Genomic DNA, 27,550 nt, shown 5'->3' on the forward strand with positions numbered 1-27,550 from the left:
CACTGGAATATTCAATTACACAATTAAGTTAACTATAACAAATCACAAAAAGAATAAAGAGATAAGCCACACACTGGGAGAAATACATCTGCATTACATATGACAACAAATAATTATTGTCTGGAAAAAAAAACAAAAATACAAATTCATACAAACTAGTGAGAAAAGGATAAACTACCCAACATACACATGGATAAAAGACATGAACAAGCATTTCATAGAAGAGAAACATTTAGTTTAAATATATGATATTAACATATTAATTATATGTAAACACATATTATCAAATACATAAATAACAAAATCACCGTGGTATACCATTTCATACCCACCAGAGCTTGCCAAAAATTAAAGTATGATGGTATCAAGTTTTGGCAGGGGCACGGAGGAAGTGAAAATATGCTATTTTGGGAATGTAAATTGGCACATGCATATTGAAGAGCCACTGGGCAATATCTCATTAAAAGCTGAAGATACATATACCTATGACCCAGCTATTTCACGACTAAGGATGTACCCTAAAAAACTCTCACTCAAGTATGTAAAGAAACATAGAAAAAATTCTCAAAGCAACTGAAAATAACTTTAATACCCACTGTAAGAGAATGGATCAAGAAATGGTGGTATTTGTGGTACAGTCAGTCATGCAACAGAGTATAACAGTGAAAATGAATGTGTCAACATGAGCAACAAGTACTACGATGGATTTACAGATCTCAAATCCATTTGGGGATACACACACACACACACACAGATATATATAAAAGAATAGAGTTATTATGATAAAGTTTATATGAATCAAATTAATATTGTTTTAGATAGAAACATGCAATAAAAGTATGAATATAGAGGATGATCAACAGGAGAGTCAGGCAGTGGTTACCTTTGGGGAGGGAAGAAAAAATATGGGAACTGGGTGGGATTTATGCAATTACATCTGTAATGGTTTATTTATTAATCTGTTTGGTAGGTAAATACATTATGTCTTTTGAATGCCTAAAATGTTAGAAAAGATTCCAAGAGACCAGAGCTCCTATTCAGTCACACCAGTATCTGATCTCCTAAAATGTGCAAGTGAAACCAAAATTGAGATAGTATAAACTCCTGTGACTTTTCCATTTTGCAATCACAGGACTGAAACTTTAGAGTTCATCTAAGATAAGTAAACAGACAGGAGAAGGAAGGGTCAGGCTCCAGCCTGGGTCTTATGACAAGATGTACCCCGAGGACCCTCAAGGAAAAGAGGGGTACGGGAATAATTCTTGCTATTTTATGAAAGTGATCATTGCCTTGCAGAAAAGGGATTTGACAAAGTACAACATCCATTTGTAATAAAAACCATCAACAAAGTAGGTCTCATATACCTCAACATAATAAAGGCCTTATATATGAAAAAACCCACAGTTAACATCATACTGAATGGGGAAAATCTGAGAGCTTTTCCCCTAAGGTCAGGAACAAGACAAGGATGTCCACTCTCACCACTTTTATCCAACATAATCCTGGAAGTCCTAGCCACAGCAATCAGACAATCAAAGGAAATAAAAGGCATTCAAACTGGTAAGGAAGAAGTAGAACTTCAACTATTTGCAGATGACATGATACGATATACAGAAAACCTAAAAGGCTCCACCGACAAACTACCAGAACTGATAACTGAATTTAGTAAAGTCGCAGGATACAAAAATCAGTGTACAGAAATCTGTTGCATTCCTATACATTAATAATGAAGCAGCAGAAAGCGAAATTAAGAAAACAATTCCATTAATAATTGCACCAAAAACAATAAAATATATATTAATAAACTTAAGCAAAGAGGTGAAAGACCTGTCTCTGAAAACTATAAAACACTGATGAAAGAAATTCAAGATGACGATAAGAAATGGAAAGACATTCCATGCTCACAGGTTGGAAGAACAAATATTGTTAAAATGTCTATAGTACCCAAAGCGATCTACACATTTAATGCAGTGCCCATCAAAATACCAACAGCATTTTTCACAGAGCTAGTACAAACAATCCTAAAATCTGTATGGAACCAGCAAAAGAGCCCAAATAGCTAAAGCAATCTTGAAAAAGAAAAAAACAGAGGCATCACAATTCCAAACTTCAAGTTATGGTACAAAGCTGTAGTAATCAAAACATTATGGTACTGGCATAAAAATAAGCACACAGAGGGGCACCTGGCTGGCTCAGTTGGAAGAGCATGCAACACTTGATTCTCAGGGTCGTGAGTTGGAGCCCTACTTGGGGTGTATAGAGCACTTAAATAAGCAGAACTTAAAAAGAAAAGTTAAAAATAGAACTACCCTACAAGCCAGTAATTGCACTAGTGGGTATTTACCCAAAACGTACAAAAACACTAATTCGTAAAGGGATACATGCACCTCTATTTTTACTGCAGCATTATCTACAATAGCCAAACTATGGAAGCAGTCCAAGTGTCCATCAATAGATGAATGGATAAAGGAGATGTGGTACATACATACAATGGAATATTACTCAGCCATACGAAAAGAATGAAATCTTGCCATTTGAAACGTCATGGATGGCACTAGAGAGTATAATGCTAAGCAAAATAAGTCAGAGAAAGACAAATACCACATGATTCCATTCATATGTGCAATTTAAGAAACAAAACAAATGAGCAAAGGAAAAAAAAAAAAGGAGAAACAAACCAAGGAACAGACTCTTAACTATAGAGAACAAACTGATGGTTGCCAGAGGGGAGGTGGTGGGGGGATGGGGAAATAGGTGCTGGGAATTCAGAGTACACTTATCCTGATGAGCACTGGATGATATAAAGAATTGTTCAATCACTATGTTGTACATCTGAAACTAATGTAACACTGTATGTTAACTATACTGGAATTAAAATTAAAAACTTAATAAAAAGGGACACCTGGATGGCTCAGTCGGTTAAGCATCTGCCTTCGGCTCAGGTCATGATCCCAGGGTTCTGGGATCGAGTCCTGTGTCGGGCTCTTTTCTCCGCGGACAGCCTGCATCTCCCTCTGCCCGCCACTCCCCCTGCTTGTGCTCTCTCTCTCCCTCTGACAAATAAAAAAATCTTTTTTTTTTAAAGATTTTATTTATTTGAGAGAAAGAGAATGAGAGACAGAGAGCATGAGAGGGAGGAGGGTCAGAGGGAGAAGCAGACTCCCTGCCGAGCAGGGAGCCCGATGCAGGACTCAATCCCGGGACTCCAGGATCATGACCTGAGCCGAAGGCAGTCACTTAACCAACTGAGCCACCCAGGCGCCCAATAAAAAAATCTTAATATAAAAAGTGACCATCATTTTTTTCCTTCAGTGTCTTGAATTCCTTAGGCAAAAGATACTTTGTAATTATGCCATCAATTAAAAATGTTGAGCTTCCACTATATAACCCAACAAAAAGTCCTCTAGAGTAGAGGTTCCTCTTGCTCTCTCCTTGTTTGAAGGCCTGGTCAAAGTCACCCCTAAAGGATGGATCTATAATCCTACAGGCCTGAGAGCTTTCAGGCCCAGAAATCCCCCTCTGAGTCCCTTGTTTGTGCCTTTTTCTCTATTAGTTATTGCTGGCTCTTAGGCATTAACTGCTGACTTCCTGTTCCTCTTTATTGAGCTCTGGGGCCTTGGAACTGGTAAGAGGCTTTGAAGAAAAGTACAAAGCCAGGAAAACACAGAGTGGAGACAGCTACCACTTTCCAAAGGAAAGCAAATCTTAACATGGTTGTAATAATCTTTCAGACTTTCCTCTGTCTGTAGCTTACGTAAGACAGTGGTTCAGACACAAGGACTGAAGAGTTGTAGGTCACTGAAATTGGGAACAATTAAAACTCAGGTTTGGGTGGGCAGAGAGGTTGAGGACAGCACTTTGGATGCTGATAGCATAATCCTGGCCTGTTCTAAACTCTTACTATCTCTAGTATTTCCTTTTCACCATCCTAGAGAGGCTGAATGGGTAATGTGTTCTCTTTGGGTGTCACTGTAAAGTCTTTATTTATTTATTTATTTATTAAGATTTTTATTTATTTATTTGACAGAGAGAGACACAGCGAGAGAGGGAACACAAGCAGGGGGAGTGGGCGGGGGAGGAGCAGGCCTCCCGCTGAGCAGGGAGCCCAATGCGGGGCCCGATCCCAGGACCCTGGGGTCATGACCTAAGCCGAAGGCAGACGCTTAACGACTGAGCCATCCAGGCGCCCCTGTAAAGGCTTTATTAAGACCCAAAGTCTTCAGAGTACAGATGACCTTGTATGAATTGTCTCCTTGTAAAGTAGTCCTACAGTCAGTGCCAAGCACCAGGCCACCATTTCACAATATGGAAAAAGGAGGCACACTCCTGACTCTTACATTGTCATCGTTAGGTCTACAGCCATCCCTTAATCCAGAAATGGGACGCTCTTCGCATAAAAGGCCTCAGGCCCTCTGACCCAAGGCCTCAGTTTCATGAATCTTTTACACTACAATGGTGTTTTAATGAACTGAGTTTGAATGTTCAACTCCAATCTCATTGGTCATGCTACTGTGACAATTCACTGAGCACAGGCCTCCCCCATTCTATTCTGCTGTCCTGCACTTTGAATTCAGGGCTCACTGTCAGCATGGAAAGCACCAGAGTTCTGATATGGCAGCCTCTGGTTATGTTCCACCCAGGGATTTATCATCCACAACCTACTCAAATCCCTCCCCCAACAGCTACCAAAAATTCCCCTGGTGAGAAATGCTATTATGAGAAGGAGTGGCTGCTTTGTGACTCACTGTTTCATTAAAAAGATTTTTTTTTTTTCAAACAAATTTTCAGTAGAAGAATCCAAAGGTTTTCCAAAGCCATAGCAAAAACAGAACAGCTCATAATACTATTTCTCAAAGGTCTGCCACTTCATAGGCGATTCCTATACCTCAAAATACTGGAGATGCTTAGATTCACTATCCTTTTCTGTTGCACTTGGCCTCTGGGCTGAGGGAATAGATGAATTAAATACAGCCAACAAGACTGGGCTCGTCAAGTGCGTGTAAGCCAGCCCTCTGCAGAGGTATTAGACTCGCCATAGTTCTCCAGGGCAACTGGCTGCAATGGTATGACTATTTCAGCCACATCTGACCAGGACTGAGAAATCTAATAATATATGGTGTCCATGGGGTATCTGGTGATGCTTGTTACAGTAGTGAGCAGTGTTACAACAGTTTCTCTGAAAAGCTGACTTAGATAGCATTATACTTTACAGGGCATTAAAAGTGTAAATGATCTAAGTAGAATAGAACAGTATCACAGACAGCTAATTTGTATTTATCGTAGGCAAGTACTTCATTGGTTTGGGCTGGAATCCCAAGGACTCCCTCAAATCCTTGTAGGATTCCCAGAGTACTTAGGCAGGCATCAGGATAAAAGAATTCTAATGGCTCTCCCTAAGGAAAAGAACCCTCTTAGCAGGAAAAAAAAAAAAAGTTACTAGAGAGGAGTCAAATGAAAACATCTCCAAGGAGTTGAGAAATATGGGCAAAATGACCAAAATGGCTGGGGTCTGGGGTCTAGGGTCTTGGGTTCTCCCTGCTCTGTCCCAGATCATCTGGGTGACTCCAGATTTAAGTTTCTCCCACATGCTAACAAATCAGTTTTGACCTTAAGAGATACTGTATGAAAGCTGACCAATTTCAGAACAACTCCTTGTGAAGCATGGCTTATTTAATTATACTTTTTAGAGGGCTAAAGGGTACTACTAACGAGAAAGCTAGAGCCAAGCTATGACAAATCTAATTCACTAAGATCAAGATGACTACATACTCCTAAATATAAGGTGAGGTTTCTCCAAAAATTAAGGTATCATCTTATAGCCAAGGCCCACATTAAGTTCTCTGAGCTTGGAGCATTCTTTTAAACCCATTACTTTTAGCAAAAAAAAAAAAAAAAAAAAATACTCGAATATAACACACATTTAATAATTTTGGGGGGAAGGTGAGGAGGACATTTCAGTAACCAATGTTGGCTATCATAAACAAAGCTTTAAAAATCACTTAAAATAGCACTAAGTGTCAACATTGTGGAGCTCAGAGACATACAAGTCCAAGGGGAAAAATTGTTCCTCATATTTCCTTATGGATATTTGTGGCTTGGGATAAATTTTACAGAGACAAGATAACTAAAGTGGTGGGCGCCTGGGTGGCTCAGTTGGTTAAGCGACTGCCTTCGGCTCAGGTCATGATCCTGGAGTCCCGGGATCAAGTCCCACATCGGGCTCCCTGCTCGGCAGGGAGCCTGCTTCTCCCTCTGACCCTCCCCCCTCTCATGTGCTCTCTGTCTCTCTCATTCTCTCTGTCTCAAATAAATAAATAAAATCTTTAAAAAAAAAAAAAGATAACTAAAGTGGTGGATCATGCTTCTAGAAAACAGTGTTCAATGACCAGAAAGAAAAGTGGCTCTAGGGATGACAAAGATAACAAAGCCAAAGATACACACAAAGAGTTTGCAAAGCAGTTTTTCCTTTTGATAGTCTCACTGAGAAGATACAGGACCACTTGTATTAGGATATACGAGGAATTTCCTAAAAGGCACTTGGCTGGAGCCACAAAAAAAGATCACCTGCTCCAGCCCAGAGAGACAGGGTTTAGGAAAGAACGAAGAGTGTCAGTGAAGAGTAGGGAGCAAATACCATCCTTGTTAACAGCCTCATGCACAAAACCCTGAATTTGTTTATTCAACAGAAGAACTGATGAAGAAGGTAAAAATCTCCCCTTAAGCTGCAATATTCAGACTCTCTCTTAAGGAGTAAGGAAGCAAAGATTCTTAGAAAGTACAAAGTAATGTTAACCACCCTTATAATAAATATATATTCCCAGCACCTAACACAGGTCCTAGTATACTGGAAGCACTCAATAAATACCAGTTGAATAAATGAATGTCTTAGCTCAACAAACCTCCATACACACACTTAAAAAGTCTCCCACTTTTGGGTCTGTAGGAGAAAAGAAAAAATAGGTATTTTGTTCATTTAAAGTCTGGATTCATTCTAGGATCTTGTCTAGCTGCTGGCTGGGGATACATAAAAGAGGCTCTAGCTCAGTAAGCCCTTCTGTAGCACAAGCAGCCAAAGGTGGTTGTGCCTTAGAAGAAAAATCAGGGAGAAGGCAAGCACAGAGGGGAAGGGGACACTGCCACAATTACCTTCTGTTCTGAGCAACTTCAATTCTCAGGACCAAGGCAGATGGGCTCAGGCCTATCTCTGGGAGAAAAATGCTTAGTTCCATGTAAAAGAAAAACATCAAACCATGACCAATGCTCTTGCTAGGTGAATCTACCCTCTGGAGCAGCTGAAAGGAAGATTTGTATGGATCCTGCTTAGGAGATCCTTGATTCATTTAGTAATATTGAAAATAATGCTAATGAGTGTACCAAAAAAGCATTCAGAGTTCTTTCTTTCTTTGGGATGAGAATTTTCAGAATCATTTGTTACAAGTCCAGATTCTTAGGTGTCTCCTTAGCTCTACTGAATTCTGGGAGTGAGGTCCAGTCATCTGCATTGTTAACAAGCCCCCCCAGAGAATACTGGGCAGTCAAGTTTGAAAACCCCTTGAACCATTCACAGAAATCAAGAGAGCTCTGTTTGTTTCTGCCTCCTTCTTGTTACAGATCCAAAGAGTGCACTATAAATTCTTACCATGACTCCTTTAACTTGGTGTTTATAGGGACCCAGTGAATTCCCCCTTCCTCTTTACTTCCAGCAGAGGAAGGTTGTACTCTCAATTCTAACAACTCCAGGGAGATTTCGGGGTAAACAGTCTCATCGGTCTAGAAGCTACCCCTAGCTGCTGCTTTAAGATAAAACTTGGCTCTTCATTTGCTCCACACTTGAGGGTTGTTGGTTTTCAGGTTATTCATTCACACCCACAACTCACCCCTCAAGTATCAAAACCAGGAACCCAAGTGTTGCATTCCAGGATAAACCTCTGTCCTTATGAGGAAATAAGGTTCAGAAGTGAAAACTGCTGGGTCTATATGTAGTGCCTTCTCATACTCAAGCTTATACCCACAATAATCACTAAGGACTATCTGATACAGACTATGCCATGACAAAGCTTAGAAAAGAAACAGATGGTAATTTATACTCATCCAGTATTCTAAAAGACTGGGATTAGGATTTAGGTTTTGAGCTAACTTCAAGATTCTAGTACTACAGCCTTAGTGACCCATTGTCACTAGAAGTACCCCTGTTTAAGGGTTAGCAGAAGCAAGACTAGTCCGTTTATGTTACGACCACTTCTCTGAAGTTTTCTCAATTTTGAAACTGTCAAAATTGGTGTTTAGTTTTATAATTGGATTTACTAAAATATTAGTGTCCAAGAAGCTTGTGTTAAATATCACATTTGTAAAATACAAAGCATGTTCCTTATCCCAAAAGGAACCAGGGTTGCATTTCTTCGGTGCAGAGTGGCCTGGCTCAAGAGTATTTCTTATGACATATTTGGGGTGTGTCTTTACTTAATAGCAAAATGCACACATCCCATAAAACAAACACTTTAAGAGCCAAACGACTGTTTCTTCCAACACCTTCCAAACCCCAATGAGGAAGAGTGAACTGTGACCTTCAAGGAATTATCAGCTTCTCACAGGAACTTTTCAAAATTTTATTTTGTAGAAAATAAGCCCTCACGGTAAAAGAGAACTATAAACTCTGCTTTACAGAAAAATTTTCATTAAGAATAGAACTTTTGCAGGGCAGGAGACCCATGATGCTCTCTGAAGACCACAGAATGCTTTTCCTTCCCCAGAAACCAGGTAAAGGACCATCACCTCTAGCACACCTATGGTGAGGAACAAAGAGGCTTTCTGATCCACTCCAATGGAGTTGGCAACTGTTTGATTATTTAAGAAGAGACAATTAAATCACTTCAGAACCCTAGAATGGCAGCAAATAGAATCCAGGAGATATCCTGCTAGTTTGTTCAAAGACTTATCAAAAGTTACCTTTTATCAATCCCAGCTGATGACTTGGTGACAACAAAAAACAGTTTAGATTTTTCTGAATATGGACATGTATACATACATGTGACTAAGAAGCTGGAGTGAAACCCTCAGTGACCAGACATTTTATAGCAGCACCCAGAAAACAGGCAAACTCTTCCTTCCAACATGGTGAATGCTCTATGTTTTCACTCCCACATCTAGAAGTTCATGGGTTTTTTTTTTAAGATTTTATTTATTTGACAGAGAGAGAGAGCGCAAACATGAGGAGGGGGAGGGACAGAGGGAGAGGGAGAAGCAGACTCCCTGCAGAGCAGGGAGCCCAATGCAGGACTCGATCCCAGGACCCTGGGATCATGACCTGAGCCGAAGGCAGATGTTTAACCATCTGAGCCACCCAGGTGGCCTAGAAATCCATGTTCTGAGATAAACAGGGCTACTACACAAGAATGACCAGACCTCCAGAACACCACCCAGAAGACCATTTGGAGGTTAAACACCTTATAGCAAAATTGACATTTTAATGTGTAAAGGGGCACTAACTCTCATCCTATAAAGGAGATCTTCTTGGTGACATTCATTATTATCAACGGCCTGTCAATGTAGGTCAGGTTTCTGTAGAGAGCACTAGCTTCCATTTTGGGGAAACAGTTCACACAGTTCTCAATCTCCCTGCCTAGCAAATTTTGCAGAGAGCAAAGAAAGCAGAGAACTGTAGAAGTGCCCCTACAGGAACACCCCTTTCCTCATGTATGCCATTTGGCTTTTGTAAATACTAGCTTGGTCTCAGTCTCACGATTACTCTGAAAGGTAAGCAGGACAGGCATTATCTCCATCTTACAGGTGAGAAAAACAGTGCCTGGGAGGCTAAATGACTCATGTGCCCAAGGTCACGAGTCAGGCAGTGATTTGGTAGCCCAACCAGTAGATGAGCCTAGCCCTCTGGCTCACCAGCCAGCATGATTTCCAGGACACCAGCCAGCTTCCTTGTGTTTTGGGATGAGAGGCAGTGCAGTATAATGCTTAGGGGCCGGGTTTTGACCCCGGCAGACCTACATTCCAAACCCAGCTCTGCCACCTCTTCTCTATCTGACCTTGTGTCGGCTCCTTACCTTGCCCTACATCTCCGCTTCCTCATCTCTAAAATGGGGATGAAACCGGGCGCCTGGGTGGCTCAGTTGGTTAAGCGACTGCCTTCGGCTCAGGTCATGATCCTGGAGTCCCTGGATCGAGTCCCACATCGGGCTCCCTGCTCGGCAGGGAGTCTGCTTTGCCCTCTGACCCTATCCCCTCTCATGTGTTCTCTCTCATTCTCTCTCTCTCAAAATAAATAAATAAAATCTTTAAAAAAATAAAAAATAAAAAATAAAAATAAAATGGGGATGAAACCATCTACTTCACAGAGATATAGTGACAGTTAAGTGAGAGGATGGACATGGGGCACTCAGATTCATTCCCTCGACAAATATCTGTGCCAGGCACGCACAGTGCAAGGGATACAATAGTGAGCAAGAGGCACAGTCCTACTCTCGTGGACCTTAAAATTCAGTCAAACTAAATAGCGAAGGCGAACGGATAAATAAGATACTGATCAAGTGTGTGAAGTGCTGTTAGGGTAACAGGTGAGCGGCTGGAAAGAATAACAGGAGGGAGGCAAGTTTTAAGAGTGGTCTCTAAGGAGAAATTTAAGTTTGAGTCATGAGGGATCAGAAAGAGCTATCCATATGCAGAATGGAAGGAAAAACATTCCAATTATAGGGACCAGGGCGTGCAAGGGTCACAACCTGGGGAAGCATAGGAACTGCGAGAAGACAAATGTGACGGCTATGTAGCCTCATGGGATTTGGGGAACAACCTTTCCAGGCCGGCTGCCAAAAACTACCACATCTATTTTAAAAATAACAAAGACGAGGCTCAAGAGAGGTGATGTGTCTTCCCCAAGGTCACAGCTACTCTGAGGAGGGCCTGAGACCCCAGTATTCTACCTCCAGACACAACATCAGCTCCCTCCCTCTGAGGAAGCTTCGTGCACACTGAACTCCCCCGCTTCCTTTACTGACAACTGTCATGGGTGCCCATGAAGAGTTCCAAAAGCACCTTAAAAACACAAGCAACAGCATCACATCAACTTCTAGGCATCTAGTCAATTGTGCACCAAAGTCCTCATCCTTCACTCTTACGACACAGGAGCAAAAACTGCTTGGACCTTACTCAAAGGCTCCAAAATAGAAACAAGTTTCTCTTCTTACAGCAGTAAACAAGAGAGGAAAGGGACGTCCTGGAAGGAAGATCCTGTGGCCTGTTCCGGAAAGTGAGACAGAACCACCAGTGCAGAAGGGTGGAAATATGAAGATTCATCTTAAATGAACTGCAAAGGAAAAACTAATTACTTCATCTGAATAAAAGAATGAATCCCTAAAGCAGTGGTTGTCAGTCAGGATGGTGTCCCACTCTTGCACCAAGAGCATTTTGGAAATTCTGTGGAGCCATGTAGTGGGCAGGGCCAGGTATGCTCAAAGTCTTAGAAAAGGACAGGATGGTCCTATAAAGAATGTATTACCCGGGGGGGCCTGGCTGGCTCAGTCAGTACAGCATGAGACTCTTGATGTTGGGATCGTGAGTTCAAGCCCAAGTTGGGTATAAAGATTACTTTTAAATATATATATACAGGGCGCCTGGGTGGCTCAGTCGGTTGGGCGGCTGCCTTCGGCTCGGGTCATGATCCCGGGGTCCTGGGATTGAGTCCCGCGTCGGGCTCCCCGCTCTGCGGGGAGCCTGCTTCTCCCTCTCCCACTCCCCCTGCTTGTGTTCCCTCTCTTGCTGTGTCTCTCTGTCAAATAAATAATAAAAATAAAAATAAAAAAAATATATATATACATATATATAATTTGGAAAAAGAATGTATTACCCAAAATATTAGGAGCAGCTTCACACACACTTTCATATTAATCCCGGAGGGATTACTATGCCCCCACTTTTCCTGTATTCTCATGGTTCCATGGCTCTTCCTACCCTCACCACAGCTGGATGAAAAAAAATTAAACTGAAGTTTCACAGCTGAGGAGTCTGAAATTTTGGAATCCAACTGTAAGCTCATAACTCCAACATGGAACCTGGTACCAGGTGGAATAAGGAAAAAGAAGTTTCTAGTAAGAGACAGATAAATTTTAGCAAAACAGGAACTCCTTCCCCGGACAAGTGTCCATAAGATTACATGTGTTTTGTAACACACAAAATTCTATGATTTTAGAAGAACCTTCTTATACTGCTTTTCAGTTTAAAATCAGATACTAATGACAGTTCTTTGAAAAAGTTAATCACAGTCATCTCACAAATACAGCTTATTCTTTCTGGACCAAATTTGTTAAGAAAAATTATTCATTTCAAGATGTCTAAAAATGATCAAATGTCTAAAAGTGCCCAAAGCATCCACACCTTGCATCTTATTCAGGGCAGAGACTGATGCAGTTCAAGGAAGCTCCGATGATATCCAGAGCTCTGTTCAGGAATTAAAATACCATTTCAGCAATTCAAAAGCCACTTTCAAGTGTTACCCTAAATTAGTCACTATTTCCCCCTCAAAAAATATTTCACAAATTAAAGTTTATAGAATTGAAACAAAAACCAGACTATTTCCAGAAATTAAAAAAAAAAAGATTCAAAAAGTCTACCCTATTTCACAATAGCTAGAACCGTGATCCAATAGATAACACCCTCCATAAGGCAATCTTTCTTCTTTCTACACAATATCTAGATTTTCTTAACTCTCCCAAAGCAGTCTGAATACATTAACTTCTTCACTCCGACCTGCCAATTAGCAAATAGCGGCCCGACACCCCTTTTGACCAATTTTCTAGAAGCCTAACCTGGCTTCTCAGGTTAGCTGAGCAGACAGACCTGTTTTCCTCCAGAAGCTCCTGCCAGTGCCTTTTCTGCCCTGCCAGTCAGGGCCTGGGAAATCCTTTTTGCTGGCCTGTCACCAGAAGTTCACAAAATGAATTCATCCAGATTTTTTGAATCTTCCTCTTCCCAGGTAATGCACCAACAACAGCCAGGCAATAAAGTCCCACCTCCCATTACAAAAAGAGAGAGATTACCAGGCAGACCTAGCACTCGGCATGGAGGAAGAAAAAAGATGGAGGGATGTGACAGTCATGCAGCCAAGCCTACTGAATGCAGCACCCGCCACCAGAGCCCTGGTCCTGCAAAGCCTCAGAGAGGGAGGCTCCCTGCTAGGCCCTCCATTCGGCAGGCCATACCTGTCTATGGCAGCAGCAGGCTGCCGGCTGCTCCATTTTAAACAATTCAAACACAGCTCCAGCAGGGTGGCAAAATTGGGCATCCCCTTCTTCCAGCAAGAGTGAGAGCCCTAATCCAAACAACACTTGCCTCCAATTTTCTTTCTTTTCACACTCTTTGTTTGGGAGACACCGCTCGGTCAAAGTGGATCCCTCTCTCTCTCTTAACGGTGAGGTAGGCACAGTACTGCAGTGACAGAAAGGAAGCACCGAGGCCGACTTGCTATAAGCCAGACAAGACCTCCTCTCTGAGGACGGTGATACCGATAAATGGGACTTCAATGGGCAGGTTTCACTCTGCTCATCCACAAGTGAACCGACGCCTGAGGTCCTAAAACGCCCGGCTCCGCAGCCTCGCAGGAAGCCTCTTTTCTAAAGGGGAGATAGCCCATTCATCCCCAGGAACCAAAGGGAAGGCTGACAGAGCCAGGTCGCGCGCTCCACATCCAAATCTTCGCAAGCGCGCGAAGGTTTGGGGCGCCCCGGCGCGCCCTCCCTTGCACTCCACCCTCTGAGGCCTCCACCGCCCGCGGACTCACCGCTGTGCGAGCTGAACCACCTGGGTGCGATGTGCAGAGGTAGAGCATCCGCCAGCGAGGCTCGGGAGCCCAGGTACAGCATCCCGTCTCTATGGTGACCGCCGCCGGTCTCCTGGTAACCATTGCCATGGGCATAGGTGGAGTCGGACGCAGACCCTCCGCCGCCGGGCGCCCTCTCCGAGTCGCCGGTCCCCCGGGAGGCGGGGGTGTAGAGGCCAAAGGGCACCCCCCCGGCCGTGCTGGGGTCCATGCCCATGCCCGCCACCGAGCTGACCGAGCGGCTGCGAAGCCCCATGGCCCCGCCGCCCGCCCGGTAGTGCCCGAAGTGGGGCGCCCCTCCCGGCGGGGGCACGGCGCTGTCATCGGTGGAGACCCCCGGAAAGGGGCCCCGGGAGCGGGCCGCCGTGCTCTGCTTGCCCCCCATGCTCGCCCGGGCCCCGGTGGGGCGGGAACCTGGAGGCCGAGACCCTCCCCCACTTCTCAGCAGCGGGGGGAGGGTTGGGCGAGCATAAATGGGGAGGGAGTCAAAAAGGAGACCCGGAGGAAAAAAAGGGAAAAAAAAGAGAAAAGAAAAGAAAACCCGCGGGGCGGAAGAGGCAGGCGGGCGGGGATCCCAAACTAAGAATTTAAAACGATCCAAGCCAAACGCATGTTTCCCCTCAAGGTCCAAAGAGGCGCAGTCCGGCGCGGGCTCGGCGCGCCACAGGCCGCCCCCGGGCTCCCGAAAGCCGGGGGAGCCGCAGGGAAGGAGGGAGGGAGGCGGCGGGCGGGCGCAGGGAGGCGCCGGAGGAGGCCGCCCGCCGGACAGGAGGAGGCTGAGGAGGGCTGGGGGCACCGGGCGCGTCCCCGCCTCAGGACCCCGCGACCACGGACGCCGGCCCGGACCCTCCAGGCCTCGGGCGGGCTGCGGCGCTGGGCGGCCAGGCGGAGCTCGGGAAGCCGCGGTCGCGTCGCGCTCTCGCTCCAGCAGCCGCCGGCCCCGCCAGCCGCTCCGCCCCGCTCGGTCCCGGGCTGCGCTCGCCGGCGCTCCTCGCCGCCGTGGAGACAATGGAGGGCGGCAGAGCGCAGGCGCGGCCCGCGCCCCCTCCCCTCCCCCCCGCCGGGTTAACCCCTTCGCGGCCCCTGCGGCGCCGGGCCGCTGACGCCCGGGAGGTCCCCACCCACCCACCCAGCGCGACCGGCCTGTGACCTGAGTGGCCCGAGCCACGGGGCGTCAGGGACAGAAGCCAGGCGTCTTTTCAAAGCAAGCACTCTTTAAAGGCCCCGAAAATGGCTAATTATTGAGGGGGAACCCCCTGTGGGAGGAGGGGCGGCGACGGTTCAAGGGGCTGGGAAGGAAACGCAAAGAAGAATGAAAACTTCTCGAGACGCCTACCTGGCTCTGAGGGTCACTGGTCAAGCCTCCCTCCCTGCGCAAATTTGCCCCCACAGCACCCTCTGGTGGACGTGCTGTCCATTCTTGCGGAGGTTTCCCGACGAGGAACCCCTAAGATCAGGAAGCCTAGCATTTGGGGGATTTTTTAGCTGTTTGGGGGTACACAGGGCACTGGGGCACTTGTGACTCGGGATTTTGCCGAGAGTAGATCGGAACTTCCTATCTGAGGCTTAAGCCGTGGGTGGGTTCCTTAGCTAAAACGCGATCCTGAAAATCATTAGGTGTAGGATAGAAAGAGAGAAGACATAAGACACAGCCAGAACCGGTGATTTTAGAAACTCCCTAGTCCAAGGCGAGTCCCCGGTTTTGTTTACCTTTTATTCCAACATGCACCATAGTGGGACACAGTGGGTACTCAGTAAGTATTTGTCCGCCGAGTCTGCATTTTGCAATATGTCTCTCTCAATATTCACATCCATTCATTCATTCAACAACGATTTTTCAAGTGCTGGGTGCTGGCTATGAGCATCACTCAGTCCCTGGTCCGACTTCCTTGCTCTAAATGTCCCCATATACTTCCACATCAAGGAGTCAAAACAGGGTGTAGAGAGATATTAAAAGAACCCCCCCCAAAAGAAGAGCTGGTCTGTCACAGGTATTGACTGTCCCAGTGTGAGCAGCTTGGAAAGAAACAGGAGGAAGGCTATTTATTTGCAAGCATGGAGTGCTGAGGGGTGAGTAGAAAGCCCTGCAGAAGGAAGTAGATAATTCTCCTTGAGAAATGAACATAGGAAAAAACAAAATGTTCCAATACCCAAGAAATTATCTGTCAGTGCCTAAATAAGGAATCTGTGCACACCTAAGATCCAAATGAGTGGTCTGAAGGAAAATAAGAAAGCTTAAATTTAGCCCACTTTTCTCCCTGAAGAAAGAGTATGGTAATAGAAGAGGGGTGGTACGGTGCTGCGCAGGAAAAAGGGTACTAGATCCCTTGACAGATCTGTACCGGGGAGAAAATACACAATCAGTAAGGATTATTGTAACCATCTAAGTAGCTTTTGATTTACCTATCCATTCAACACTTTTTTAGCACATCGAACAAAATATGAATATCTAGTAAGTGCCAGGCACTACACTGGGTTCTGGGACTCAGTGGTGAGCAAAACAGATGGAGTCTGGGTTCTCACAAAGCTTCAGAAGAACCACTTCATGCCCACTAGGATGGCTATAATCAGAGGGGACAAATGCAAGTGTTGGTGATATGTGCGGACATTGGAACCCTCATACCTTGCTGGTGGGAATGGAAAATGGCACAGCTGCTTTGGAAAATAGTCTGGTGATTCCTCAAAAAGATTAAACAAAGAGTTATCATATGACCCAGCAATTGCATTCCTAAGTCTATTTCCAAAAGACATGAAAACATATATGTACAGAAAAACGTCTATGTGAATGTTCATAGCGGCATTATTCAAAATAGCTAAAAAGTGGAAGCAACCCAACTCTCTATTGTCTGATGAATGGATAAAGCAAATGTAGTGTACCTATACAGTGGACTATTATTCAGCCACAAAAAGAAATAAAGTGCTGAAATGTGTTACAACATGGATGAACCTTGAAAACATCACACTAAGTAAAAGAAACTAATCACAAAAGACCATATACTGTGTGATTCCACTTATATGAAATTTCCGGAGTAGTCAAATCCACCAAGACAGAAAGGGTAATGTTTGCTGGAGCCGAGGGAGAGGCGAGAATGGAGAATGACTGCTAACGGGTTAGTTTCCTTTTAGAATGATGAAAATGTTCTGTATTAAATAGTGGTGATGTTTGGGGCACCTGGGTGGTTCAGTCAGTTAAACGTCTGACTCTTGATCTCAGCTCAGGTCTTGATTTCAGGGCTGTGAGTTCAAGCCCCAAGTTGGGCTCCATGCTGGGGGTGGAGCCTACTTAAAAAAAAAAAAAAGGAGGGGCGCCTGGGTGTCTCAGTCGGTTGAGCAGTTGAGTGTCTGCCTTTGGCTGGGGTCTTGGTCCCAGGGTCTTGGGATTGAGCCCCACATTGCCCGGCTCCCTGCTCAGTGGGGAGTCTGTCTCTCCCTCTGCCCCTCCCCATGCTCGTGCTCTCTCTCAAATAAATAAAATCTTTTTTTTTAAAAGAAGAATGGTGATGTTTGCACAACCTCATGACTATACTAAATACTGCTAGATTACACACTTAAAAGGGTGAATTTGATGGTATGTGAATGATAGGGCAGTGCCATACAAAGTACTGAAATAAGCAGTGACAATACCATGTGACAGATAGGCCTAGAACAGTGCCTGATGTGTAGTTAGCCCTCCATATGAATGAATGAGTGAATGATGAAGTGCCATGAGAGGGAAAGATTATGGTGCTGATGGAAGGAGACAGGTACCAACAGTGATCCTAAGCCAAGGCCTAAAAGATGAGCTGGTGACGAGGCTGGGAATGGGGTTGCAGGGGAAGAAATGTGCTTCAGGAAGACAAGCATGTTCCAAACATGTTCCTAGCATGTTTGAAGGCCTAGAGAACATGGCATCTTCAGGGAACTGAAAGCTGCAGTGGAGCTGATAGGATGTGGGAATTGAAGATGAGGCTAGTCCTCAGGGGCAAACCTGAGGGTCCTAGGAGCCACGGTAGGGAGCAAGGACCATATCCTGACGGGATTCGGAGCTCTGGGAAGATTTATCAACATCATTATCAGTACAAATAAGAATGCCCAGTGACTAATGAGCACTGAAGATGTCAAGACTTGAAAAATTAAGAAACTTGCTCCCTCCCCAAATAAAGATCTGTATTTTTCTTAGCTTCTAGATTCATAAAGATACTGGATAGAAACATGAAACAATATGATGTAGTTCCCCTGGGGGGTGGGCAGTGGGAACTGAACGGTGGAGTGACAGGATGCATGACAAAGATTTTGTTTCATCATGTACTTTTTTGTATTTTAGTGTTGGAACCATGTAAATTGAGAGAGACAGAGAGATAAAGTCTACACATGGGCATTAAAGTCACCTGGCTAGTAGGGACAGAGCTGGATTTCTAAGCTTTCCAGTGAACACGCTCATCAAGGAACCTTTGGGTGACAAGTTCATTTTCTCTGAATGCTCGTCAATGGGTGAAAAAGAGTAGATCCACTTAACAGCTCTATTTGTTTTCGTAACTTAAGAATTTGCCTTTAAGGTTTATATTCCCGTCTACTGATTATGAGAGGCCAGCCTCTCTCCCACCTGGCACCACGGAACACCTGAGAGCCTGAACTGTGGGTGAAGCCTCGACTCTCCTCAGTGTGATGACACTAGGTTTAGGTGTCCTGTGGGACTCTGGTGGGCAGCCCTTCTCAGGCAGTGCCATTTTTATCTCCTTGTGCACTTATTAAAGAACAAATTTCCTTTGAAATTACAATATTAAAATACAGAGCAGGGTAAGTTCTTCATTCAGTAGCTTGACTCTACCCTTTACATCTTAGGGACAGTGACTCATGGCAGAGCAACAGGCATCCACGGAGACCTGCAGCCTCCGATTAGTTTCATTTTGTCATTTGTTGCGTTGAGAGTCCAGTATGGGCTTTGCTGCAAGTTTCTCCTGTGGATTTTGGTTCAAAGTTAATGGGTCTGGGGAGGTGTCAAGTCATTTTGGATGCTCTCGATGCAAGACGATCAGATGCAGAAAGGGCCCCCGATAGATTTAGGACTCTGTTTTATTATTTTTTATCTTCCTGCTCTCACTGACCCTGGGTAGAGTTGCTTCCTGGCTGTTCTTCAGCTGTGAAACAGGGTTAATAAACCACTGATCCAACCTACCAGAACTGACAGGAGAAAGGGCTGATAAATTGGGTGTTGCCAAAGCATACAAATGCCAGTGCATAATAATGCTACATCTCTGGGAGAATGTAGCATCTGGGAGGTTCCTGAAAGGTTCAGAAAATGAGGGAAACAGCTAGCTGGGGCCCGCTCCTGAGGAGCCTTGGGAAACCTGTGGCCTCCTTCTTAAGCCACGGCTTTGGAGGGAGGCCCCAGCACCGCCTCTGGGGGTGGATAAATGTCTCCCAGTAAGAAAATTCCCCCCAGATTTCTCAGAGCTCTTTACATTTGTGTTATTTTGCTGGAAAAGAGAAAACTTAGAGAAACCAGGGCAATGGGCAACCAAATGCACAAAGCGAGGAGCACGAGCATGTGTGCACGTCCACAAATATTTGTTGATTGATGGAGAGGAAAATTACTAGTGGGGCTCAGGGCAGGATTCCAAGATTCCCAGATGTAAAGAGACTGAGGGGTCGGCTAACTACACATTCTGCAGAAGAGGAAGCGAAGGCCTAGAAAGATAAAGGATCTGAGTTTAAACTTGCAAGGGTAGCTGCTGATAACAGCCAGCCGAAGCCCTGGATTTCTGGGTTGACCATGCACGTCCCCTGCCTTCCTGTGGCATGGCTGGCAAATGACCTTCTGGAAAGAGCTTGCTTTGGTGATCAGAGCCCTGTAACCTGGTCAGCAAGTTGAGATCTACTTGACAGGGGACCCCCAACAGTCCCCAGTCTCTGATTGAGACAGGACATTCATTCATCTGTGGGTCTCGGAGGCACACAGCAATTGAGGAGCCAGAGAGCTCTAGATTTAGCTCCAGAGTCCCCACTCTTTTGTGGTGACAGTGTGGGTGGGAGATAGAAAAGGAAGGGACGCCGGGGGCAGTATGAAAGGTGCTCATGCTCCTTCTCTCAAAAATTCTACCGGGGCCCTTTTCACATCTAAGAGGGAAAACACTGAAAGAACAGAGAGCACCAAGGACTTGAAACCCGAAGTACTTTCTGTGCCTACGAACCATGACAAGCAGATTTTGAGAACTAGACAAATACGAAGTAAAGAGGTGGGAGTGGGGGAGGGTTGCAGAAATGCTCAGGCGAGGGCAATCCTACCGGTTCCAGTGGGAAACAGATTACCAAGCTATATATAGACAGAGAGCTTTGAAATACCTGTTTCTCTATCTCCAAAATAAAACTCAAATGCCTAAGCAGGGGCCTTCCTCACTAGCCCTTTCCAGCTTTTTTAGCGTACTTCTTGCTACATCCTGTCATATACCCTTAAGTTATAGCCATACCTGATTATTTGCTGGTCACTTAGCAGGTATTTATCAAGCACCTACTACATCCAAGGCTGTAGGCAAATAAACAAATAAGAATATGGCATGTTAAACAAATGGATTCATTTATTCCCATGTGACAGCGTGAACGTGCATAGAAAGTATTCTTTATCGGGCGCCTGGGTGGCTCAGTTGGTTAAGCAACTGCCTTCGGTTCAGGTCATGATCCTGGAGTCCCTGGATCGAGTCCCGCATGGGGCTCCCTGCTCGGCAGGGAGTCTGCTTCTTCCTCTGACCCTCCCCCCTCTCATGTGCTCTCTCTCATTCTCTCTCTCTCAAATAAATAAATAAACTCTTTAAAAAAAAAAAAAAAGAAAGTATTCTTTATCTTTCCTTCTCTCTGGTCTTGAACCTGGTTTGCAGTTTTTCCCCTTCCTGGGGAAGAGCTGAAGCCCTTCTTTCCAGAACAGCCTTTGGCCTTTTGTGATAGAGAACTGGGAGGAAACTGGGAGGCAAGAAGAAAGGCCACTACAGGAGGGTGAAGGCCAGGGCTAGAGGAGTTTTTTTTTTTTTTTAAGATTTTTTTTATTTTTATTTATTTATTCATGAGAGAGAGAGGCAGAGGCAGAGGGAGAAGCAGGCTCCCCGCAGAGCAGGGAGCCCGATGCGGGACTCGATCCCAGGACCCTGGGATCATGACCTGAGCCGAAGGCAGACACTTAACCGACTGAGCCACCCAGGCGTCCCTAGAGGAGTTTTTAAAGGGCTGCAGTGTGTGAGAATAACTAATAGGTGAAGGGTTTTGAGGAGAACATGTTGTGGTTCTGTATCCCCTTGTGGGTGTAAAGAGGTTACAAGTGAAGACCTTGCATGGTTTTAGAAATTACTTTTGGTTTCACAGAAGGCATCCTTTTTCTCTAGACCGTACTCTGCGGGCCTGAATCTATATGCCTTTCCCGTTCATTAATTGGACAAATAGGGAGTGCCTTGATGTGTAGTCAGCATGCAAGGCTGAACAAAACAGATCTGGTCTCTCTCCTCCCGAAGCTTGAAAATATTTAAACAAACAGATATTGAATTACAAATTGTGATGTGTATTCTGAAGGAAAAGAAAGCAGCACAGGTTTGTGACTGTTTTTGGGGGAACTGCTTTATCTTTGGAACTTATCCCCCCTCTTCACCCTTAAGGGTCTTTTTCACTTTCAGTGCTGAAATGCTTTTTCTGATAGTGTATTCTATGAAAATGCTAATGTTATACTGAAAATCTTAAATGTCACCTTGTTCAGGATGCCACATCGGGTTTCTTATTTAGGCTGTCCTTTCCCCGCACATTGCTTGCCAGTCTTTTATAAAACCCAATTCATTCTCCCTTGTTGTGTACACTTGTTGTACTGTGACCAACTGTCCCACTTTGTCTGGACGGAAGGGTTTCCTGGGCAAGTTGGTCACCCCTAATTTGTTGATATGTCTTTCTTTCCCCATTCCATGCAAGACTCCGGGAGGGAAGGTAATCTTTCTCATCTCTATTCACTCAGGGACTTGCACATAGAAATAGTGGTAATATTAACAAGAGCAAGAGTATTGACTACATTAATGGCCCTGTGCTTAACTCCTTATAAGAACCAAACTAACAAAGTAGGTCATTTCTCCTTTTCATAAAGAAATTGAAGCTAAGCTAGGTAAGCTAAGATTTGAAAGGGTGGGACAGAAGAAGAGAACTCAGCACTCACCACATTGTTAGCACAGTGGTTCTCAAACTTCTTGATCTCAGGATCTCTTTACGCTCTTAAATATTGTTAAGGACCCTCCCCACCAAACTTTTATGTGGGCTGTATCTACTGATAGTAAGTAACTATTAGGGATTATTATTTATTATTATTATTTTTTATTATCTTTTAAATATTTTATTTATTTGACAGAGAGAGAGAGAGAGCACAAGCAGGGGGAGCAGGAGAGGAAGAAGCAGGCTCCCCACTGAGCAGGCAGTCCCATTCCGGGCTCCATCCCAGGACCCTGGGATCATGACCTGAGCCTAAGGCAGACACTTAACTGAGTGAGCCACCTAGGCGCCCCTATTTTTTTTTTTTTAAGTAGGCTCCATGCTGTGCATGGAGCCCAACTCGAGGCTTGAACTAAGGACCCTGAGATCAAGACCTGAGCTGAGATCAAGAGCCCCATGCTTAACCCACTGAGCCACCCAGGCACCACATAACTATTAGAAATTAAAACTGAGAATTTAAAAAATATTTTTTCATGATTTCACTTGAATATTAATGCGCATTAATATTAATAATACATTTTGTAAGTAAAAAAATCCGTTTCCTAAAATGAAAAAATTTTAGTGGGAAGAGTGGCAAATCTCTTCAATGTCTGGCTTCATAGAAAACCGCTGGATTCTCACATCTGCTTCTGACGTTCAGCTTGTTACTATACACTACTGCCTCCCTTCGCCAAACCCGCACTCGCGAGCTCTCCGCGAGTTACCCACGCGCTGCTCACCCTCGGACTACGACTCCCGGTAGAGCTTGCGGCACGGGGCGTGTGCCTGCAAAGCTGCGGGGAGCGTGGGTCACTCAGGCCGAGTGACGGAAGCGGAGGGGGCGCGCCTGTTTTTTGGGTAGGTGCGGTGCGGCAATTGGAGGAGCCGGGAGAGGGGGCGGAGCCTGTGTTTGGGTCAGCCAATGGTTTGAGGTCTGGCGGAAGAGGGGACGGGGCGTGGCAGGGCTTACTCGCGGGCTGCGTGGGGCTCACCGAGCCCGGGAGTGCGGGTTTAGGGAAGTGGAAACGCGCAGTCTTAGGGCGGGGGCGGTCGGGTGCAGGAGATGGCGGCGCGATGGAGCAGCGAGAACGTGGTGGTGGAGTTCCGCGACTCCCAGGTGAGCCGGAGGCCAAATGGAGCCCTCTGGGCATGCGCCCTCATCCGTTCCCCTCCCCCACGCTGCCGGGTCCGTCTCGGGGGTGGCGGAGCGACCCTCCAGCCGGGGCTGGGGAAGAGGGATAAGGGGGTGACCCGGAGCTGTCAGACCCGAGCGGGCGAGGGGAGCCTTGATGACCTTTGGAGGCGGTTGGGGCGGGCACGGACGGGATATGGGGGTTCCCCGCGGGGGTCCGGGGAGTAGGGTCTGCCTTGGGACACCAGAGCGCAGAGACTGCGCGCGAGTTAGTGTTGAGGAGAGGCTTCCCAACACCTGGCTGGTGAGCGAGAGGGTTTGCTCTGCGAGGCTGGGTGCTCGAGGCTTAGTGACTTTGGATAAGTCGCAGAACTTCTCTGAGCCTCAGCTGCGTGGAGGTGACCTTCCCTCACAGGACTTTGCAGTGGATTCGATTAAAAGAAACACAAAACTGTAAAGTGCCTGTTTCGCAGCTTTAGGTGGCTGCTGATGCTAGAATAGTGGAAAATACCAGATAGGGAGTAGGAGTGTGCGGGGCACGTATTGCCCAGGTTCGAATCCCTGGTGCGAAATCCGGGCTCAGCCCTAGCCTGCCATCTCCTCTGAGCGCATCAGCTTTCTCACCTGTCTGAAGGTGAGGGTCGTGCCTGCCTCATAGGGCTGCCGTGAGAATTTTGAGATATATATATATATATATATATATATACACACACACACACACACACACACACACACATATTTTAAGACTTTATTTGACGGAGACAGCGAGAGAGGGAACACAAGCAGGGGAAGTAGGAGAGGGAGAAACAGGCTTCCTGTGGAGCAGGGAGGGATAATGACCCGAGCGGAAGGCAGACGCTTAACAACTGTGCCATCCAGGCACCCCGAATTTTATGATTTATTGAGGATATGTGGCACAGTGACAGGCACGTGGTTAGCCTCAAGTTACTTTAGCATTTACTAGGGATTTTTTTTTTAACCATTTTTGTATTTCGTGCCTTCCTAATGCTAGGCCTTATGCTAAGTGATTTATCTACATTTACCTTTTCTAATTCATGAAAGAACCAAGATAAGTCGATGTTATCCCTTTTTTCCAAACGGCGGAGATGATCCCTGTTTGGCTGATCTCAAGTGACTTGGCCAAGGCCTCCCATTATGTGGCCGAATCGGGATTTGTTTGCAGGCATCTGGCCCCAGGGCTCTTGTTAGTTCTTTGCAGTACTTTGCTTCATATTAAAGCAATCTGTCATACAGTAGTTTCATAATAAATACCCCATTTCCCCTTCCCCATCACCTGGACAGTGTCTTGGGTGATTCTCTCCATTTATTCAACAAATATTTATTGACTACCTTCTGTGTACCAGGCTTCCATCCACGGATTTATGCAACAAGAATTTACTGAGCCCTTGCTGGAAGAACACTGCACACTGTATCAGTACTCGGGTGATTTGTACTGAAGGCAAATCTGGATTACAACAAGGGGTGATGTGGTTTCTTCTTTCTAAAACTCCATCCCTTTTTTTGCCATAAAGATTAATGAGTGGAGGAGCCACCCACCGGTTTGCTCTGTGGTTCCCTCTGATACATAGCCCCCATGGAGAATTTGAGCGGCAACATTCGGATTAAAGGATTCTAGGGCACTTTGCACTGTCAGCATGGTGTCTCTGGGAGGCCTGCTGTCCCATGGGAGGCGCCAGACTCCTAGGGAAAAAGCACCACATTCCTGTTACCCTTCTTGTTAATTGCTTTCACTGGGGACTGGTAACAGAGTCATGTATAGTTACCTCTGAGCCTATTAATTTGGAAGCCACTAATCTGCAAATGCTTTAATTCTCAGAGAAACCCAGGTAGTCTCTGTATAGAGCTGTAATTGAAGAGAGCTGCAGAGAGGGTGCTGACACATGTATTAGGATGTATGAAGCAATATCAAATAATTAAGCCTCAACAGCAGTGGTCATAGTAAGAGAACAAAGTAAATTGGGTAATTTAACTGCCTTGCGGGGGCCTCTATTTTTCTTTCTGATTTTTCTGTTCAGTTGGAAGGGTACGACTTAGTTTGAATTAGCATGGTTTTGTGGTTGTTTCTGGTGGCCACTGGAAGGGATCTAGACCCCCTTTATTAACTTTATTCATGTAGAAAGAAAAAATCAAAACTCTTCATATTGTCTTTCTGAAAAGGGAGGACAGAACAATATACTTTTCAAAATCCCCTGCCTCTTCTAAAAATCATTTTTTAAAAAATTAAAGCATTTTGGTTTTTCAGAGAAAAAGCCCAGCCTGAAAGGTGAAATTTTTTTCTACAGTTTCTACAAGTGTCATTCACTTTTATAAAACCATGCCTTGAGATTTTACTGTCACTCATTAATAGCAAAGAACCTGTGGTGATCCCTGGAATCGATGAATGTTAAGAAAACTTAGAGATAACTTTCTTTTTTTTTTTTTTTTTTAAAGATTTTATCCATTTATTTGACAGAGAGAAACACAGCTAGAGACGGAACACAAGCAGGGGGAGTGGGAGAGGGAGAAGCAGGCTCCCGATGCTGGGCTTGATCCCAGGAACCCAGGACCATGACCCCAGCCAAAGTCAGACGCTTAACGACTGAGCCACCCAGGCGCCCCTAGAGATAACTTTCTAGAGCAACAGTCTCCAATAGAATTTTCTGTGATGATGGAAATGTGGCCATTGGACACTTGAAATGGGGCTAGGGCAACTGAGAAATTGCATTTTTAACTTAATTAAAATTGAATTAATTGCCATTTACATAGCCACTTTATCAAGTGGCTGTGCTATTAGAAAGGGCATTGGAGTTGAAATCGTTTCCCCTGGCAAAGAGGTAAGATGGCAGAATGTGCAGTTCACAAATCTCTAAACCAACGGGAAGAGCAGAAACAGTTCAGAAAGAGATTGTGATGAAGACAGGAATTTGAACTCATAGCAACAGTTTGCTTAATGTCTCCGCTTTGGCATCTGTGGGATGTCTCAAACTCAGTATTCCAAAGTAGCTGGCCCTACTCAGGGACCACTCTCCCTGCACCCTAGCTTTATGCTGCCTTCCAATTCATCCTCCACAGAGCCAGAGCAGTTTTTTTTTTTAAACCAGGTTTATTGAAGTATAATTAATGTACAATAAAATTCCCCCTTTTATGTGGACAATTTGTTGAGTTTTGCCAATGTATATAGTCCTGTAACCAGCACCACAGTTAACATATAGCACTTCCTTTGACAGCTGCTGAGGTGATTTCTGTAAGACAAGGAATGTATGGTATAGAACCCTTTAAGCCTGGCCTCTCACACTTAACCCAGTGCCTTTGAGATTCACCCATGTTGTTGAGCATCAGTTAGTCTGGTCTTTTTTATTGCCCACCAGTAGTATTCCAGTGTATGGAGAGACCACAGCCTGTATCCATTCACCTGTTTGTGGATATTCAGGTTGCTACCACTTTTTGGCGATTATGATTAAAGCTGTGATAAAATATCAAGTTGATTTTTTTAAAACCTAACTTTAAGACCTAGGGGTGTCTGGGTGGCTCAGTCAGTTAAGCATCTGACTTCAGTTTGGGTCATGATCCCAGGGTCCTGGGATCTTAAAATCTTTTTTAAAAAAATGATGAAAGCCTTAGTGGAGTCTGTAACACTAAAGGGGAAAAGAACTGTACATAAGCACTGTGCTCAGGTTAACAATTCTGAAACCACTGTACATGTCTTTTGGAATGAACAAGTAAGTAAATGGATGGAGGATGGCAGGGGGACCCAGTTTCTCACAGAGTGGGAGGTTACCGATAAGCAAAGGGTGGAGCCAATGTCACTTGTGATAATGGATCAGAGTAGAAGATGTTAAGTATGAACTCATATTCAGCTTAGTATAGATGCCGATGATTACATATGGAAATATTTACAGATATATGTATACACATGGATTAGTACACACATACATTCCCTGTTTTGTCAGATGAGAGTACCTAGAGGCAATAACACCCCAAGAGCAGTGAGCACATCTAACACCAGATCTTGGTTTCTAATGTCATTCTCCAATAAAAGAAACCAGGGATCCTTAGAGAAATGGCTAATTTGGGGACTACAGCAGGAAATATACATGATAAGAGCTAAGCATCTTGTAGTGCCAGAAAATAAGGAAGTACTGTATATTTAAAACACACAAAACGTCAAATTCACTTTTTGTGTGTGTGTGTTTTTTTTTTTTTAAGATTTTATTTATTTGACAGAGAGACACAGTGAGAGAAGGAACACAAGCAGGGGGAGTGGGAGAGGGAGAAGCAGGCTTCCCTCCGAGCAGGGAGCCCCAAGTAGGGCTCGATCCCAGGACCCTGGGATCATGACCCGAGCCGAAGGCAGACTCCCAACGACTGAACCACCCAGGTGCCCCGGAAGTACTGTATATTTAAAAGATATA

General features: G+C 44.9%; 2 protein-coding genes across 8 annotated transcripts in view; one reads left to right on the plus strand and one right to left on the minus strand.

Moving 5' to 3' along the window:
* Window positions 1-14,797, minus strand: part of ZNRF1 (zinc and ring finger 1) — a 99,082-nt gene extending 84,285 nt beyond the window's left edge. For 3 of the 4 annotated variants that reach the window (XM_035024777.1, XM_035024776.1, XM_035024775.1), the window contains exon 1: window positions 13,781-14,797. In XM_035024777.1, the coding sequence (XP_034880668.1) occupies window positions 13,781-14,204 (424 nt within the window). In that variant the 5' untranslated portion in view covers window positions 14,205-14,797. The remainder of the gene's footprint in view (window positions 1-13,780) is intronic. The other variant, XM_035024774.1, reaches the window with a different exon arrangement.
* An 8,194-nt stretch (window positions 14,798-22,991) lies between these two features.
* Window positions 22,992-27,550, plus strand: part of WDR59 (WD repeat domain 59) — an 84,573-nt gene continuing 80,014 nt past the window's right edge. For 3 of the 4 annotated variants that reach the window (XM_035024782.1, XM_035024779.1, XM_035024780.1), the window contains exon 1: window positions 22,992-23,123. In XM_035024782.1, coding sequence (XP_034880673.1) covers window positions 23,070-23,123 — 54 coding nt within the window. In that variant the 5' untranslated portion in view covers window positions 22,992-23,069. Of the gene's footprint in view, window positions 23,124-24,357; window positions 24,621-27,550 lie in introns of those variants that run through there. The other variant, XM_035024781.1, reaches the window with a different exon arrangement.

This window comes from Mirounga leonina, unplaced genomic scaffold (assembly GCF_011800145.1).
Source record: "Mirounga leonina isolate KUSES-001 unplaced genomic scaffold, KU_Mleo_1.0 Mir_180, whole genome shotgun sequence".
In the NCBI taxonomy this organism is placed as follows: domain Eukaryota; kingdom Metazoa; phylum Chordata; class Mammalia; order Carnivora; family Phocidae; genus Mirounga; species Mirounga leonina.